The 16,503-nt window shown below is 47.6% G+C and overlaps 1 protein-coding gene across 1 annotated transcript in view; it reads left to right on the top strand.

The window, feature by feature from the left end:
- Positions 1–16,503, top strand: part of SGCG (sarcoglycan gamma) — a 356,819-nt gene that overhangs the window by 229,598 nt on the left and 110,718 nt on the right. The window contains exon 4 of the mRNA XM_063951669.1: positions 3,304–3,391. Coding sequence (XP_063807739.1) covers positions 3,304–3,391 — 88 coding nt within the window. The remainder of the gene's footprint in view (positions 1–3,303; positions 3,392–16,503) is intronic.

Consider the following 16,503-nt stretch of genomic DNA (forward strand, 5'->3'; position numbering starts at 1 on the left):
AAAGGCAAAATACGGCAGCTTAGTAAATTAGTCGTAATCAATTCAAAAAGTTGCAATTTTACACTGTCGATGTCATTCGTGATTGAACTTTGACCTTTTTCCAAAAATTACGAATCTTAGTAAATATACCCCCCTGTCACTGAAATGATGGGTTGGTTAAAGTGTGCATGTCCTGTTTATACAACATTAGGGTGGGTGGGAGGGCCCAAGGACAATTCCATCTTGCACCTCTTTTTTCTTTCATTTTTCTTTGCGTCATGTGCTGTTTGGGGAGTGTTTTTTGGAAGGGCCATCCTGCGTGACACTGCAGTGCCACTCCTAGATGGGCCAGGTGTTTGTGTCGGCCACTAGGGTCGCTTAGCTTACTCACACAGCTACCTCATTGCGCCTCTTTTTTTCTTTGCGTCATGTGCTGTTAGGGGAGTGTTTTTTGGAAGGGCCATCCTGCGTGACACTGCAGTGCCACTCCTAGATGGGCCAGGTGTTTGTGTCGGCCACTAGGGTCGCTGAGCTTAGTCACACAGCTACCTCATTGCGCCTCTTTTTTTCTTTGCGTCATGTGCTGTTTGGGGAGTGTTTTTTGGAAGGGCCATCCTGCGTGACACTGCAGTGCCACTCCTAGATGGGCCAGGTGTTTGTGTCGGCCACTTGGGTCGCTGAGCTTAGTCATCCAGCGACCTCGGTGCAAATTTTAGGACTAAAAATAATATTGTGAGGTGTGAGGTGTTCAGAATAGACTGAAAATTAGTGGAAATTATGGTTATTGAGGTTAATAATACTTTGGGATCAAAATGACCCCCAAATTCTATGATTTAAGCTGTTTTTTAGGGGTTTTTGAAAAAACACCCGAATCCAAAACACACCCGAATCCGACAAAAAAAATTCGGTGAGGTTTTGCCAAAACGCGTTCGAACCCAAAACACGGCCACGGAACCGAACCCAAAACCAAAACACAAAACCCGAAAAATTTCCGGTGCACATCTCTACAGTACAAAGTTCTAGTTACACTCCTGGTTAAGGATAAACATTTATACAGTAGTTTAGTAACTACAGTACCCGTGATATATTAATGACACTGTAGCTGTTCTTGCCTTTTAAAGTTTACAGATTCTTTTCAGTAACATGTTTTTTTTCAACTTTTATTAAAATTGTTCACACTCTCAATTCTATCATGAACGGGATTAACAAGTGGATAACCGTTAAGGAGGTGTGAAAAGATATCTAGCAAGACAGATTTTCACTACAATTAAAATGTTCTCCCCAGTACAAGAAACTTAATGAATTATTTGTATTTTAAATTAGAAATTATTCACTTCTCCTTTTTTGTTATTATTTTGAAAAGTTAGAAATTTTTTTCTCTGCTGTTTCCAGAACTGTTTTATCTTCTCTAATTGGGGAATAACATATCTCCACAGTCATTTCTAGCAATGGATTTAGTGTCACTATTAAAGACTATTGGTGTTAATAGAGCTCTACTTTTTAAGTAAATCCAGTTTGATTTATATTCTGTATGTTCCTTTGTGGCATTTAATCTATTGTAATAAATGTCTTGTTGAGAACAGTCGCTTATTTCCCCCGTAGCTCACTATGGTGTCCTCAATTATATTCACAGTTAATATCAATCTTCCATGGTGATGAAATATAACATTAACATCGATTTGGAGTAGTAATTGGGTGGAACATGTATTTGTGGTCTGATGTAAGAGACAAAGAGCCTGATTCTAGGTCGCCCACACTGCCGATGTCAGACGCAGTGCTGCAATGTTTTACATGCGTCTAAGTCCCACCCCGCATACATCCTGATTACCTGAGCGCAGTGTCCCAGTACTGATTTCGATGCACAGTCTGACTGTGCCATATATTAGAAATGCATATTGCCGACAGTGATGGGCAGGGTCGGGAGGGGGGGGGGGATGGGGGGCGGCACCTCCTCTTCCAGGGATCAGACTCCATACTCTGCACTTGAATTATACATTATACATAGGTTACATCATATTGCACAGACCTATGGCATTTTTCCTGCAGTGCATTGCTGTTATTAATCTGGTACATTATCATGCATGCACTAGTGGTATTTACTATATATTTTTATCAAGGGGCCCAGACCATGCTCTGTTTAATGGTTAGCTAAACCTCTGTAGCGGCTGGCAACACCCCTACACATGGGCCCCCACCACTGCATGCCCCAGTACGACACTGGTGATGGGGAGGTGACAAGAAGGGGTTTATTCACACGCATCTTACAGTAGTGCTATTAGCGTGTCACGGGCGTGCCGCTAGAAGTGGTTGCGTACACAGACGCTTAATCACTTACATTACAGGCCATACTCAGATGGAGAATCTGCACCTGTCGGGTGTGGATCATAGGGTCAACCAGAATTAAGTCAACAGTCAATAGGTCGACCCCATATGGTCGACATGCAATAGTTCGATACGGTCAAAGTTTGGCATGGAAATGGCCGACACAGAAAAGGTCGACACAATTATTTTTTTGGTGGAGGGAGGTGGGTCTCATTTTCTATATTAAATCACATGTGACCACAATTATTGTGCCCCCACGCTTTGGGTAAGGTGCCCCGCTCTGCTATCGCTGCACTCAGCACAGGTTACTATTCCCAATCATGGTCCACGTGGATGGTAAATGATGAAAAAGTTGATAAAAACAAAACAAAATTATGTTGACCAGTGTCATGTCGATCATTTGAACCTGTGAATCTTTTGTACCTGTCGACCTTAAGCACTCTTGACCTCTTATATGTTGACCTTTTGACCATGTCAGCCTTGTGTACCTGTGGACCTAATGTATGTCTACCATATGGGGTCAATCTCAGTGGCGTCATAAGGGGGGTGTGGGCCGCACCTAGGTGTCACCCTCGGAGGGGGTGACACTAAAATGCTGGCTACTCCGCAGTGACAGGGGCCAGGTGCTCAGTGTAACATTCTCCTGCAGAACCCGGCTCCTGTCACAGGGGAGGAGCTGACACTGCATACAGGCCAGTCTCCGGGGGCAGCCAGCATCTACGGGGATGCTGGGTAAGCCTCCCAGAGTGATGAAATCGTGGGCTGCCCTTGAAGCCACGCCCTTTTCTAATTAGGCAGCGCCCCTTCGTGATAGGGCACGCCCCCTTCTCAGCATGCGGATATTGCTGCACCGGGTGTCACCAGCACCAGTGACGCCTCTGGTTGACCTATTGACTGTCGACCTATCATTCGGAACCCGCACCTGCCATTCAAATAATAGTAATTATCTTAAACTTATTTAGGTATATTCTCTAACCAATACATTTACATTGTTTTGCACAGGATAATTCTCTGCATCTGCATTCTTCACAAAACGTGACTGTAAATGCGCGTAACTCAGAGGGGGAGATCACCAGCAGGCTGACAGTGGGTAAGTCAAACACAGTTTTTTCTCTTTCGTGACATATACAGTATATATATATAATAGACAGTTAATCTCATGGTCACACCTCCAAATAAATTCTGATGTCAAAATACCTTTAAAGGATGGATGGGCGTTTGTTCTTTAATTACAACTTCCATTATCCGTTGTCAACTGAGGTAAATATTGTAGGGTCAGTAAAGACCCTGTGTTGGTTTAGGAGGGTAGCTGAATTTGAATTTTAAACCAGTTTTATGGCTCTCCTTCCTAGAAGCACAAGTGGATGGATTAATAAGGCCAAGCAATTTGATAGAGACGCCTGTACTAATTATTGTCCCGCTTATGTGCCTTGAGACTTGGAGTAGTTCCACAAAGTGCATCTAACCCTGAATTGACCCCCTCGGCCAGGTATGCCCCTTATAATACTAGCCTGTTTAACATAACAGATTATTCTAGCGCTTCTTTTACATTTGACATGTTTTATATGTCAGCTTTTTACACTTCTTTTTAGCAATTCTGCAATTCTCAGAATGATAAATATGAGTGGACTATAACATACTGCGCAAAGCGAACACTGCATACTGCACTAAATCATCCGCTAGGGAAATTCAGGAGATCACAACCAAAACTCGCAGCGTTTGAAGGAATTTTTCAGTTTAATGTGCCATCTATTTACATAGACGCTGAAGATCGATTAAACAAGCAGAAGCTTGCTTACTCTACAAATGACTATTTATTGGTCACAAAACTACTGTAAATCATTATAAGAAGAAAATATACTCCATTCTGGTACTATAAATGAGAAATATTGGACAGCTCCTGTAAGAGATCACTAGGAGAGGGAGAGAGAAGGTAAAGCACAAAGAATATACAGTATTATAGGCCTAAAACACAGGGAAACATTTCAAGGGGATGCGTTTTGTATCCCGGCTGTTGGGATTCTGGTGGCCATGGGAGTGATGCCAGAATCCCGACACCACTCAGAACATCGGCGCCGGATCACCGTCAGCTGACAGGGTTAGAGTTAGGGGGTGGGGTGGGGGGTACTTACCCCCTCCAATGTCGGGATCTTTAATGATGGGATGCCACAGTTGGTCATGTGACTGCCGGAATCCCGACAACCGGGATACAGTATGTATTTCATTTCTAGATGAGAATACAGTTATAATCCTACTTACTCTATTCAATCTCTCAGGGCCGTAACTAGGTGTGTGCCGATGGTGCCTTGCCCACAGCGCAAATGCACAGATGGCGCACCATCGGCAGCACCCCGCAACCCCCCCCCCCCGCATGGCCGCCGCCGCTTGTGTCCCACCTCCGGAAGTCCCGCTGTGTCTGCAAGGGACTGGGAGGTGTGCCACAGCCGCCACCCCCCCCCCCCCCACTCCGTGGCAGAGTCCCGCTGGTGGCTGTCTCCTGCTACCGCTGGTAAGGGCTGCGGAGTGTTGCCACTCCCCCCACTACGTCCCTGAGCCCTGCTTGTGCCAGCTGTCTTCTGCTGCCGCTGTACAGGACTCCGTTGCGTGGCTGCAGCTGCTGGACACTAGGAGCGTTCTGTGGATGCTGGATCGCGGCCTCCCCTCAGGCGAGTAGAAACACACACACACACACACACTCTATCTCTGCCTGCTTAATGTGTAAAATGGGGGACTCTGTTACTGTAATGTGTAAAAAAGGGGGACTCTGTTATTGTAATGTGCAAAAAAGGGGGACTCTGTTATTGTAATGTGTAAAAAAAGGGGGACTCTGCTTAATGTGTAAAAAGGGGCACTGCTACTGTAATGTGTAAAAAGGGGGATTCTGTTACTGTAATGTGTAAAAAAAGGGGGACTCTGCTTAATGTGTAAAAAGGGGGACTCTGCTAAGGTAATGTGTAAAAAAAAGGGGGACTCTGTTACTGTAATGAGTAAAAAAGGGAGACTCTGCTTAATGTGTTAAAAGGGGGACTCTGCTACTGTAATGTGTAAAAAAGGGGGACTCTGTTACTGTAATGTGTAAAAAAGGGGGACTCTACTGCCATAATGTGTAAAAAAGGGGTACTCTGCCTGCCTAATGTGTAAAAAAAAAGGGGGACTCTGCTGATATAATGTGTAAAAAAAGGTGGACTCTGCTTGCTTAATTTGTAAAAAGGGGGACTCTGCTACTGTAATGTGTAAAAAGGGGGACTCTGCCTACTTAATGTGTAAAAAAGGGGGATTTTGTTGATGTAATGTGTAAAAAAAAAGGTTTACTATGCTTACTTAATGTGTAAAAAGGGGGACTCTGCCTGCCTAATGTGTAAAAAATGGGGACTCTGCCTGCCTAATGTGTAAAAAAGGGGGACTCTGCTAGCCTAATGTGTAAAAAAGGGGGACTCTGTCTGCCTAATGTGTAAAAAAGGGGAATTCTGTTGATGTAATGTGTAAAAAAAAGGTGGACTATGCTTACTTAATGTGTAAAAAGGGGGACTCTGCCTGCCTAATGTGTTAAAAAAAGGGGGACTCTGCTGCCGTAATGTGTAAAAGTGGACTATACCTGCCGTATTGTGTAAAAGGGAGCTCTGCCTAACGTAATGTGTAAAAGGGAGCTCTGTGGCCACGCCCCTTCCCCATGAAGACACGTCCCTATATTTTTGGCACGCGCATTGACCCTGATTTGTATATGGGTGGGGGGGCGCCGATGCTGTATCTTGCACACAGCACTAAAATGTCTAGTTACGGCACTGCAATCTCTATTTTTGTGTTGTCGTTTATTTTGATTCACTATAGTATGTTCCCAAAAGTGGCTAAAGTGTAAAAAAAAATAAAAAAATTGTGAACAGTAAGGAAGCCTATGGAGAGTTAGTAATGCCTGAAATACCAAGCCTAGACCAGACTTGTGAATCTATTAATGAAAGGGAGATAAGTGGTTATTTCTGTTGTACATATAACTTCTTCCTATGTTTCGAGGGCTACTGCTGTGCTATCACTGAGCCTAATTCTGACCTGATCGCTAGCAGGCGATTTTTGCACTGCTGCGATCAGATAGTCACCCCATACAGGGGAGTGTATTTTAGCTGTGCGAGTGTGCGAACACATGTGTAGCCTAGCTGCACAAACAGATCTTGTGCAGTCTCTGCACAGCCCAGGACTTACTCAGCCGATGCGATTGTTTCAGCCTGTCCGGGACCGGAATTGACATCGGGAACCCTCCCTGCAAACGCATGGACACGCCTGCATTTTTCCAACCACTCCCAGAAAACGGTCAGTTGCCACCCACAAACGGCTTCTTCCTGCCAATCTCCTTGCGTACTCTGTGCGAATGGATTCTTCGCACAAACCCATCGCTGAACGGCGATACGCTTTGTACCCGTGCGATGTGCCTGCGCATTGCGGTGCATATGCATGTGCAGTTTAGACCTCATTGCAAGGTGTACGAAAACGCAGCCTAGCGATCAGGTCTGAATTAGCCCCACTGACGGAAGCCATGCTGCTGGCTGTCTGCGGGGGTGTAGTATGGTATGCCGGCGGCCGGGCTCCCGGCGACCAGCATACCGGCGCCGGGAGCCCGACCGCCGGCATACCGACAGCGTGGCGAGCGCAAATGAGCCCCTTGCAGGCTCGCTGTGCTCTACGTGCGCCACGCTATTTTATTCTCCCTCCAGGGGGGTCGTGGACCCCCACGAGGGAGAAAAAGTGTTGGTATGCCGGCTGTCGGGATTCCGGCGCCGGTATACTGTGCGCCGGGATCCCGACAGTCGGCATACTGAAGTCCACCCGTCTGCGGTTGTTTGCCTTCCCCATTCAAAGTGTGGATCAGCCTGTGTAACAAGAATTGGGGCAGTACAAGAACTCCCGCAATCTTTTCTTTTTCTGCTGGTGCCTTCTGGGATAGCAGAGGATATTAGAAGAATAATGTTTTATTTATTTAAAGGCAGCACTTTGATTTAAAAAAAAATGAAATATTGTTTACATTTATTAGTAATAAAACTGAATAGTTAAATGGTAAGACTTCTCTTGCTGCTGCCAGCCATTATTAACATTGCAATGTCATTTATAATATGCGCAGCACAAACTGGACCAGGTGACGGGGGTGTGCGGGGGTCCGTGTTCCCTGGCTGGCTTGATGATTATGTTTCTTTGTCTGTTTGTGCCACGTTGGATGGGCGGCCAGCACGGACAGTTTATTAATCACAAATAGGCTCCGCAGCCCCGTTTTGTACCCCACTGAACCTCGGGGCCCGGGAAGAATGTACCCTTTTTTACCCCTCTGTCACTGGGACTGTCCCTATATACTTGACATATTTTCTCTGTCTCCACTCACACATCCCACTGACCCCAGGCCAACACTCCTGTGCGCATGGATCATGTAGCCCACCAAGAACCTCTGCAATTTGGCTGGACCAATATGCAATACGTAGCTCTTTATCCTCGCGGCACACTGAACAATATTTTAAAATTGCCAAGGCACACCATCAGTTCGCCACGGAAAAAAAAAAACACACATTGGCCCTCACAGTAAAAAAAATATCCACACATACATTGGCCTACACAGAAAAAACAATCACATTGCTCCCCACATAAGTCATGTTGCTCCCTGCATAAATCCTTTTGCTCCCCACATAAACAAATCACATTGCTCCCCACACAAATCCTATTGCTCCCCACATAAATTATTCACATTGTCCCCCCCCATAAATCCTATTGCTCCCCACAGGAGAAATAAAATAACAGATATTAGCCCCTACCGGTCAGCTGTCCTCCTCCCTGTCCCTCAGTGGTGGGGGATGTTCATAGTGGAGTGCTGCGAATACTGAGCAGCGGGCGGTCGGACAAGTGTGGATGAGGGTGGGCAAGGAAAGTTGTGGATGTGGACGTGAACTGGAAGATGTGTATGCAGGCGAGTGGGCTGGCTGGGTGGTGAGACGCGGTGGCCGTGACCTATGATGTCACACCGCCGCGTCTTCAAGGCATAGGTCACAGGCAGGGCACGACTGATCCTATAAGAAAAGCCTGGGCCACAGTTTGCGCGGAAGGTGCAGGAAGCTGCTCTGGCTCCGTGGCACACCTTGCAACTGGTCGCGGCACACTGGTTGAAAAAGCCTGCTATAGAGTCTAAGCTTGCGAGCAGGGCCCTCTTACCTCTCTGTGTATGTCTATGTTTTGTTTCTAATTGTACGGTGCAATGGAATATATAAATAACGTTCGTAAACAAATAATTAATTGCTTGGTGTACCTTAGTGAATTTGAGCTTATAATATTTGGTACAGATAGACTCATGACAGCATATGGAAATTGTAAACAATTTTATCATAAGCGGCCTCTATCATCCTTAAAGAGTCTGCAACTGACATAGCTACTAAAGGGCTAAAGTGCATATCTAGGAGGGTCTGCATCTGCTCACAGTTACGCACAATTTCCTCATCTAAATTGTTTTGGTATATGGAGTGCAGTACTGCGCTTCCTTAACAATGCTTCGTTAGATGAAGCATTCTCCTTAACAAGATGGCCACTATTCCTAAGTCTATGCATGCATTGTGCCATCTTAATCACTGTGTTGCAGCGCTGCAGTGATACACACACGTTTACTAACCAGATCCTCAGGGATCTTTCGGACACCTCTGAGTTCTGTGCAGTAGTAGCCCCCCTCCCCCCCCCCCCCCCTATTAAAATCCACCACAGCCCCAAGTCTCCTAGTCCATGCAATGGCAGCTTGCAGGTAGTTTTCTCCCCCTCGGAATGCCTATCTGGACTGCAATTAGCAGAAACCATTTCCAATGGGAAGTCACTTCTGCGTTGAGTGCCTCAGTGCTACCTAGCTCCTAGGGCTGCTGCCAATGCAGTCCCTAGGAGCTGGATTTTGTGCACGTGCACATTATTCCATATCTTCCCGTTCCGTTAGATTGTTGGTGCATGCTCAATGGACACAACCAACAGCTGACCGAAATGTTTAGCAGCTGGGTAGCCCCCCTCTCCAAAAGGTTGGTGCCATCACTGGTTCTGTGATCCTGTCTACAAACATGATCGGCTAGTCCTCTGTATGTTCTTTGCATGCTCTGCACCACCTCCCTTGTATGCTCTGCTCCATCACCACTGATTGTCTATCAGAACTTTGAGTATGGCTGGACCATCACTGAGCGCCACAGTAAACACTAGTTGCTGGTTGTGTATCGACCAGACGTGTCTACCAACTATTAGCCGTTGGTGTCTACTAATAATATGATCTAGTATACAGATAATAACAAATTGGTTCCACATACAGTATGGCCGTATGGATGGTGTAATGGAAAGCATGGCCACTGACCCACCATGGTCCTTACAGTGTGGAGTTTGTATATTCTCCCCATGCTTGTGTGGGTTTCCTCTGGGTACTCTGGTTTCCACCCACAATCCAAAAATATACTGTAGGTTAATTGGCTTCTGAAAGAAAAAGATATACCCTAATATGTAAATGTGTGTGCATTACGTGAGCAAACTAGAATGCCCAAGTGGTTCTTATTTGCCATTATATTCTATGTTTCTATGTATATACAGTAGGTAAGATTTAATTATCAGTCAGACAGATTGAACAACAATGTTACATGGGGACCAATTATTTTGGTTGGCCAGAAACAGCATACTCATGTCTACCTGTCGTTGGCTGATTGGATTTTTAGATATTCCTAATTAAAATTAAATTCTGATTTGGATTCCTGTCTGTAAACTAATCAATATTTAGGGGGCTTGGTCAAAAATGTCCGTATGGCCTGCCAATATCTCTCCACGTACTGTATGGGTATCCTGCATGTCTCGGGCTTATTGTGTACAGTGCGAGTAACGTGACGCCAACGGAAATGTTTGGGAAACGCACTTTGATTCATGTAACTATGCTACAGTAAATTACATTGCTTGCTTGGCCTCAGGTGTGCTCTTCATCTCCAAGAATGAGATCTTTAATAAAGAACTGCCGACCTCAGCCACAACATTTGGTAACTTCATCACTTTCTTCAGCCCCAGTGATTACAACAGTTCCGTAGTATATTATTGTATCTTTTCAGAATATGCCTCTGAGTCCCACGCACTTTCACACTTATTTAGAACATACTTTATTGCAGACCATATTTTATAGTGAAATTCATTAAATTATAATTGACGTTTCCGCCAAGCAATTAACTTTTGCCTCTGTGTGCTTTGGGCATCAAGTGTTGATCTGTCTTTTGCCTTCAATATTTTTTTTCTCCTTAAGGAAATATCATGAATAATGAAGTTATTGTATTTTACCTGGTACACAAGAAAGTTACATCTTATTTCCCTCTGAAACTTAATGTCCCAGTAATAGATATTAAACTGCACCAAATTTACTTTCATGAAACTATATATCCCCTACAATATATAAATAGAGTTACTGGCCTATTTAGTGTTTAGTGTGAGACCAAGCAAATTAGCTATTACTAGAAAATGCTCATGTGCCCTAACTAAGGAGATGTACTAAGCAGAGAAAAGAGTGGAGAAGTGAGCCAGTGGAGAAGCTGCCCATGGAACCAATCAGCATTGAAGTAACATTTATAATTTGCATTCTATAAAATTATACAGAGCAGCTGATTGGTTGCCATGGGCAACTTCTCCACTGGCTCACTTCTCCACTGGCTCACTAACACTCTTTACACTGCTTCCCTGTACCCCTGTGGGCCGGTCCGACCCTACTATCACCTATGTCTCACATATCCTCAATTAATTGCTAGGTAACATTTAAAGGTAACTTGATCCTGTAATTTTGACATATGAATACTATAAGAAATACTTTTCTCTTACGTCCTAGAGGATGCTGGGGTCCATTTTAGTACCATGGGGTATAGACGGTTCCGCAGGAGCCTTCGGCACTTTAAGACTTTTCAACAGTGTGAACTGGCTCCTCTGTCTATGCCCCTCCTCCAGACCTCAGTTTAGAAAATGTGCCTGGGAGACTGGATGCACATTAGTGGAGCTCTACAGAGTTCTGCTAGAAAAAGACTTTGTTAGGTTTTTTATTTTACAGGGAAGCTGCTGGCAAAGGCTTCCCTGCTTCGTGGGACTTAGGGGGGGGGAGTAGGAACCAACTTGTCAATTAGTTAATGGTTCTGCTTCCGCTGACAGGACACCATTAGCTCCTGAAGGGTACTGAACACAGCCCAAGCCTGGCCAGCGTTCACTCCCACAGCACTGCCGCCCAGGGCTTAAAGTGGTCCTGGAGAGGTGGGGGAACTCATCTCCACTATCACCTGCGCGCCGTAGGCGCGCGCCGCAGAAAGGGGTGTGGCCTCACTAAGAAGGGGCGTGGTCACACAATAGTACCCCCAATTAAAAATCAGCTCCATTACACCTAATTACATCACTGTTACTTTAACATTAATGAAAAAACTGAGCCAGCCTAAAACTACACCTGCAACCTGGGAAGCATATAACACAATACACAGCCAAGATGGGGGTAGGGGACCCCAGCTGGATACATACAGAGCAGTATATCACTATATATACACAGCGAGGGGGTCTCACCCCTGGTACTCACAGAAAGATCCCGAACAGCAGTGCAACAACTCCGAGCTCCTGTAGCAGCACCCTCATCGTCCACTGCAGGGGCAAACACAGGATTTGGTAGGATGGGTGTGTGTGTGTGTGTGTGTGTGTGTGTGTGTGTGTGTGTGTGTGTGTGTGTGTGTGTGTGTGTGTGTGTGTGTGTGATATATAAATAAAATGCCCCCGCACACACACTGGGACTGCAGACTGTACATACACACACACACTGGGACTGCAGTCTGCCCCACCACACCATGACTGCAAATTACAAACACACACTGGGACCGCAGACTGTCCCCCCCACACACTCACAGACACTTAAACTGCAGAATACATTACACACATGCTCATTCCCCCCTCCCCCCTCCCACACACATACACAATAGGACTGCAAACATAGGTGTGCGCAGGGGGGGTGCCTGGTGCGCACAGGCACCCTCTAATGTCTGGCACCCCGATCTCACATGCCTGATGCAGCGATCGCCGAGCAGGCTGATTACTGTCCCCTCTGCACTGCACCGTCAGGACTGCATTACTGACCGGACGCCTGGGTTAATCAAGGGTGCCACTGCCACCGGCTTTCAAACTCCCGGCTCCACCTCCATGTACAAAAACAGGGTGATGTGATGTGATTACGTCCTGCTGCTCGCACGCACACCCGCCACATGCCCACCTCTCTCCTTCTATGCTATGCCAACGCCAGCCACTGATGAGGAGCAGCATGCAGCCAGCGTTCCTCTTAGGAAGACAAATTCAATACTGGCAGGTGGTCGGCAGCAGCATTGACACGTCACTCGTTTTTCCAGCAGCAGCAGCAGTACTAGTCTGCGACTGTCAGTGTCAGTGAGTGAGTGGCTTGTAAGTAAGCTGCTGCAGCTTGCAGGGGAAAGAGAGGGGGATCCAGACCAGGCTGAGGAGGAGCAGTGTAATTGCAGCGAGTGCCATCAGGGGTGTTTGTCAGATGTTGTGGTGTGCACCAAACAATGTATCTGCTTTATTAGGATTGGTACAAGGGTGGATAATTTATATGTGTTGACCATCAATAGATGGTGCTAGACACGCCCAAAAGGCGGTGCTAGACACACCCCTCCGATGGTGCACCCCCTAATAAAATGTGCTGCGCACGCCAGTGACTGCAAATTACACACACACACATATGCTGGGACTGCAGATAGTACACACACACTCCCCCTTCTCCCTCCTTCCCCAGGGACAGCAGCAGCTCACATCTGACCTGTGTTATGCTGCATTCAGACTGCAAATGCCGGATCCTACCCGGTAAGACAAACGTGTACTTACCGGGTGGGATCCGGCATTTGCACTCCGCTGCTGGCTTTCCGACCCGGCAATATACCGGGTCGGTTGCCATAACAACGGAGCGCGCAGCAGCAGCAGGGGCGGGGGTGGAGGCGGCGTCGGGAGATGAGCTCATCTCCAGCGCCGCCTCTCCCTATCTTGTGAATGGGAACCGTGTCGCATCGACACGGCTCCCATTCACACCGCACCTGACCCGGTAATCAACCCGGGTAAAACCCTTCTTTTTTACCGGGTTGATTTACCGGGTCAGGCGACCCGCTAAATCGGCCAGTGTGCTTTCACATCGCACACTGACCCGGTTCGACACGGCAATATGCCGTGTCGGTACCGGGTTATTTGTGCGATGTGAAAGGGGTATAAGTGTAATTATGGGAGGCACTGGCAGCTGTGGACTGGAGCCGAGGAAGACGGGAGTTCCTGCCGATGAGTAGTGCAGTGAGTGTCCCCTGCACTGCTTGGGAAATGAAAGGGCTGCACGGAGCTGTGCCGCGGCAGCACAGATCACAGTTCAAGCTTGAGGCTTCTCTCACAAATAAATAAACAATAATCGGTGCACTGCGATGGGTCTGCCTGTCAGTCCTCCTGCATCGCAGTGCAATGATTATTGTTTATTTATTTGTGAGAGAAGCCTCAAGCTTGAACTGTGAAATGTGCTGTCCACCGGCATCATAGAGATGGGGACAGCCGGTGGCACTGCACTGGAGGGAGGCGGCTATCCGGGGACTGCTAGACGCGGGAGAGAGGAGGGAGTACACCTCTGTCAGTGGGACGGAGGAGTAGCAGGGTGCGTCAGTGGGTCCCAGCTGTAGTGAGGTTTGACGTTGTCTGCAGCCGTCAGCCATTCCTGCGGACCGGCTGCTGATCAAAAGAAGAGGCCGCTCTTTGAATCTGATTATGGCGCCGATTGTGCACCAATCACGGCTGGCGGACCGCCAGCCAATGAGAAGGTGCCACTAGGCAGCTTCTCATTGGCTGGCGGTGCGCGAGCCATGATTGGCTCACATGCTCACCCACTTTTTTTAAAAAAAAAGCCTTGCTTTCTTTTTATTGGCAGCCGGTCCACCCATGAGCCAGGATTGGCTGGCGGCTGCTGCACGTTTCCAAGTACACTGATCAGACGCTAGTGGCCGGACGGAGGCGGAACTGGTTCCGCCTTCAATTTGAAGTGACGGAACGCAGTTCCGCCCCGTTCCGGCCCACTTTAAGCACTGCTGCCGCCACCCCCTAACAGAGCCAGAGGTCAGAAGGCTGGTGAGTATATTACCGGAAGTCCTGCAGAGAGGGGTCCTCAGGTCATCGTTGGCGGCAAAAAAGGTACAGCGCAGTGGCTGAAACTGCGCGAGCATGCATCTCAAAACACACACAGGGTGCAGGGCGCGGAGGGGGGCGCCCTGAGCTGCATGGAAAATCCTTACTCTCACTGGCAAAATGGTAAATACATGTATAGCCTCTAATTTACAAACCCCAGCCAGTATAAAAATCATTGTAGCTGAGGCAGGAAGGCGGGGCTTCTCCTCAGACTTGCCAAACACTCACTCTGCCATTTTCTCATGCAGGTTCACAGAGAAAAGCTGACAGACACTGTTCCTCCTCATAACAATGCTGAAACAAGTACTAGGGTGTTATAGAGGGGGGGGGGAGGGGTTTATTGGCAGTGCCGTTTCTTGCGCCCGCCGCGGCACTTCCTGACCACTTTCAAACCCCCCTCCCCTCTCCTCCCGAGTGCCCAGCTCGGGGGGCGGGGTTTCGCGGAATGACGCGTTTGCGTCGTGACGTCACGACGCAATCGCGTCATTACGTGAAACCCCGCCCCCCGAGCTGGGCACTCGGGAGGAGGGAGAAGGGGGAGCCAAGCCGGCCAGCGCTGCGCATACGAGGGAGAGGCGGCTGAAGAGCGGGAAGAACCGCTTCAAATGTAAGTCAGCCCCTCTCCCTCTCTCTCTCTCCCTACCCCCCACCACCACCTGCCGTAATATGTAAAATGGGGACACCTGTCCGCCGGAATGTGTAAAATGGGGACACTTGCCTGCCGGAATGTGTAAAATGGGGACACTTGCCTGCCGTAATATGTAAAATGGGGACTCTTGTCTGCCGGAATGTGTAAAATGGGGACACCTGTCTGCCAAAATGTGTAAAATGGGTACACTTGTCTGCCGGAATGTGTAAAATGGGGATGCTTGCCTGCCGGAATGTGTAAAATGGGGACACCTTTCTGCCGGAATGTGTAAAATGGGGACACTTGCCTGCCGTAATATGTAAAATGGGGACTCTTGTCTGCCGGAATGTGTAAAATGGGGACACTTGCCTGCCGGAATGTGTAAAATGGGGACACCTGTCTGGCAGAATGTGTAAAATGGGGACACTTGCCTGTTGTACTATGTAAAATTGTGGGCACGTGCCTGCCGCAATGTGTAAAATGGGGACACTTTCCTGCCGCAATGTGTAAAATGGGGACACTTTCCTGCCGCAATGTGTAAAATGGGGACACTTTCCTGCCGCAATGTGTAAAATGGGGACACTTTCCTGCCGCAATGTGTAAAATGGGGGCACGTGCCTGCCGCAATCTGTAAAATGGGGACACTTGCCTGTTGTACTGTGTAAAATGGGGGCACGTGCCTGCCGTAATGTGTAAAATGGGGACACTTGCCTGCCGGAATGTGTAAAATGGGGACACTTGCCTGCCGGAATGTGTAAAATGGGGGCACGTGCCTGCCGCAATGTGTAAAATGGGGTCGCTTGCCTGCCATGCTGTGTAAAATGGGGGCACGTGCCTGCCGCAATGTGTAAAATGGGGACACTTTCCTGCCGCAATGTGTAAAATGGGGACACTTTCCTGCCGCAATGTGTAAAATGGGGACACTTGCCTGCCGTACTGTGTAAAATGGGGGCACGTGCCTGCCGCAATGTGTAAAATGGGGACACTTGCCTGTTGTACTGTGTAAAATGGGGACACTTGCCTGTTGTACTGTGTAAAATGGGGGCACGTGCCTGCCGCAATGTGTAAAATGGGGACACTTGCCTGTTGTACTGTGTAAAATGGGGGCACGTGCCTGCCGCAATGTGTAAAATGGGGACACTTTCCTGTCGCAATGTGTAAAATGGGGGCACGTGCCTACCGCAATGTGTAAAATGGGGGCACTTGCCTACCGTGCTGTGTAAAATGGGAACACTTGCCTGCTGTAATGTGTAAAATGAGGACTTTTTTTTTTTTTTAATCCTGTGGTGGCCGTGATGATGAGATCAGATGAGGCCACGCCTTCTTAACAAAGCCACGCCCATTTTGACGAGGTCACGCACCCTTGCCGGGAGCGCGCG

This window comes from Pseudophryne corroboree, chromosome 2, assembly GCF_028390025.1.
Source record: "Pseudophryne corroboree isolate aPseCor3 chromosome 2, aPseCor3.hap2, whole genome shotgun sequence".
Classification (NCBI taxonomy): domain Eukaryota; kingdom Metazoa; phylum Chordata; class Amphibia; order Anura; family Myobatrachidae; genus Pseudophryne; species Pseudophryne corroboree.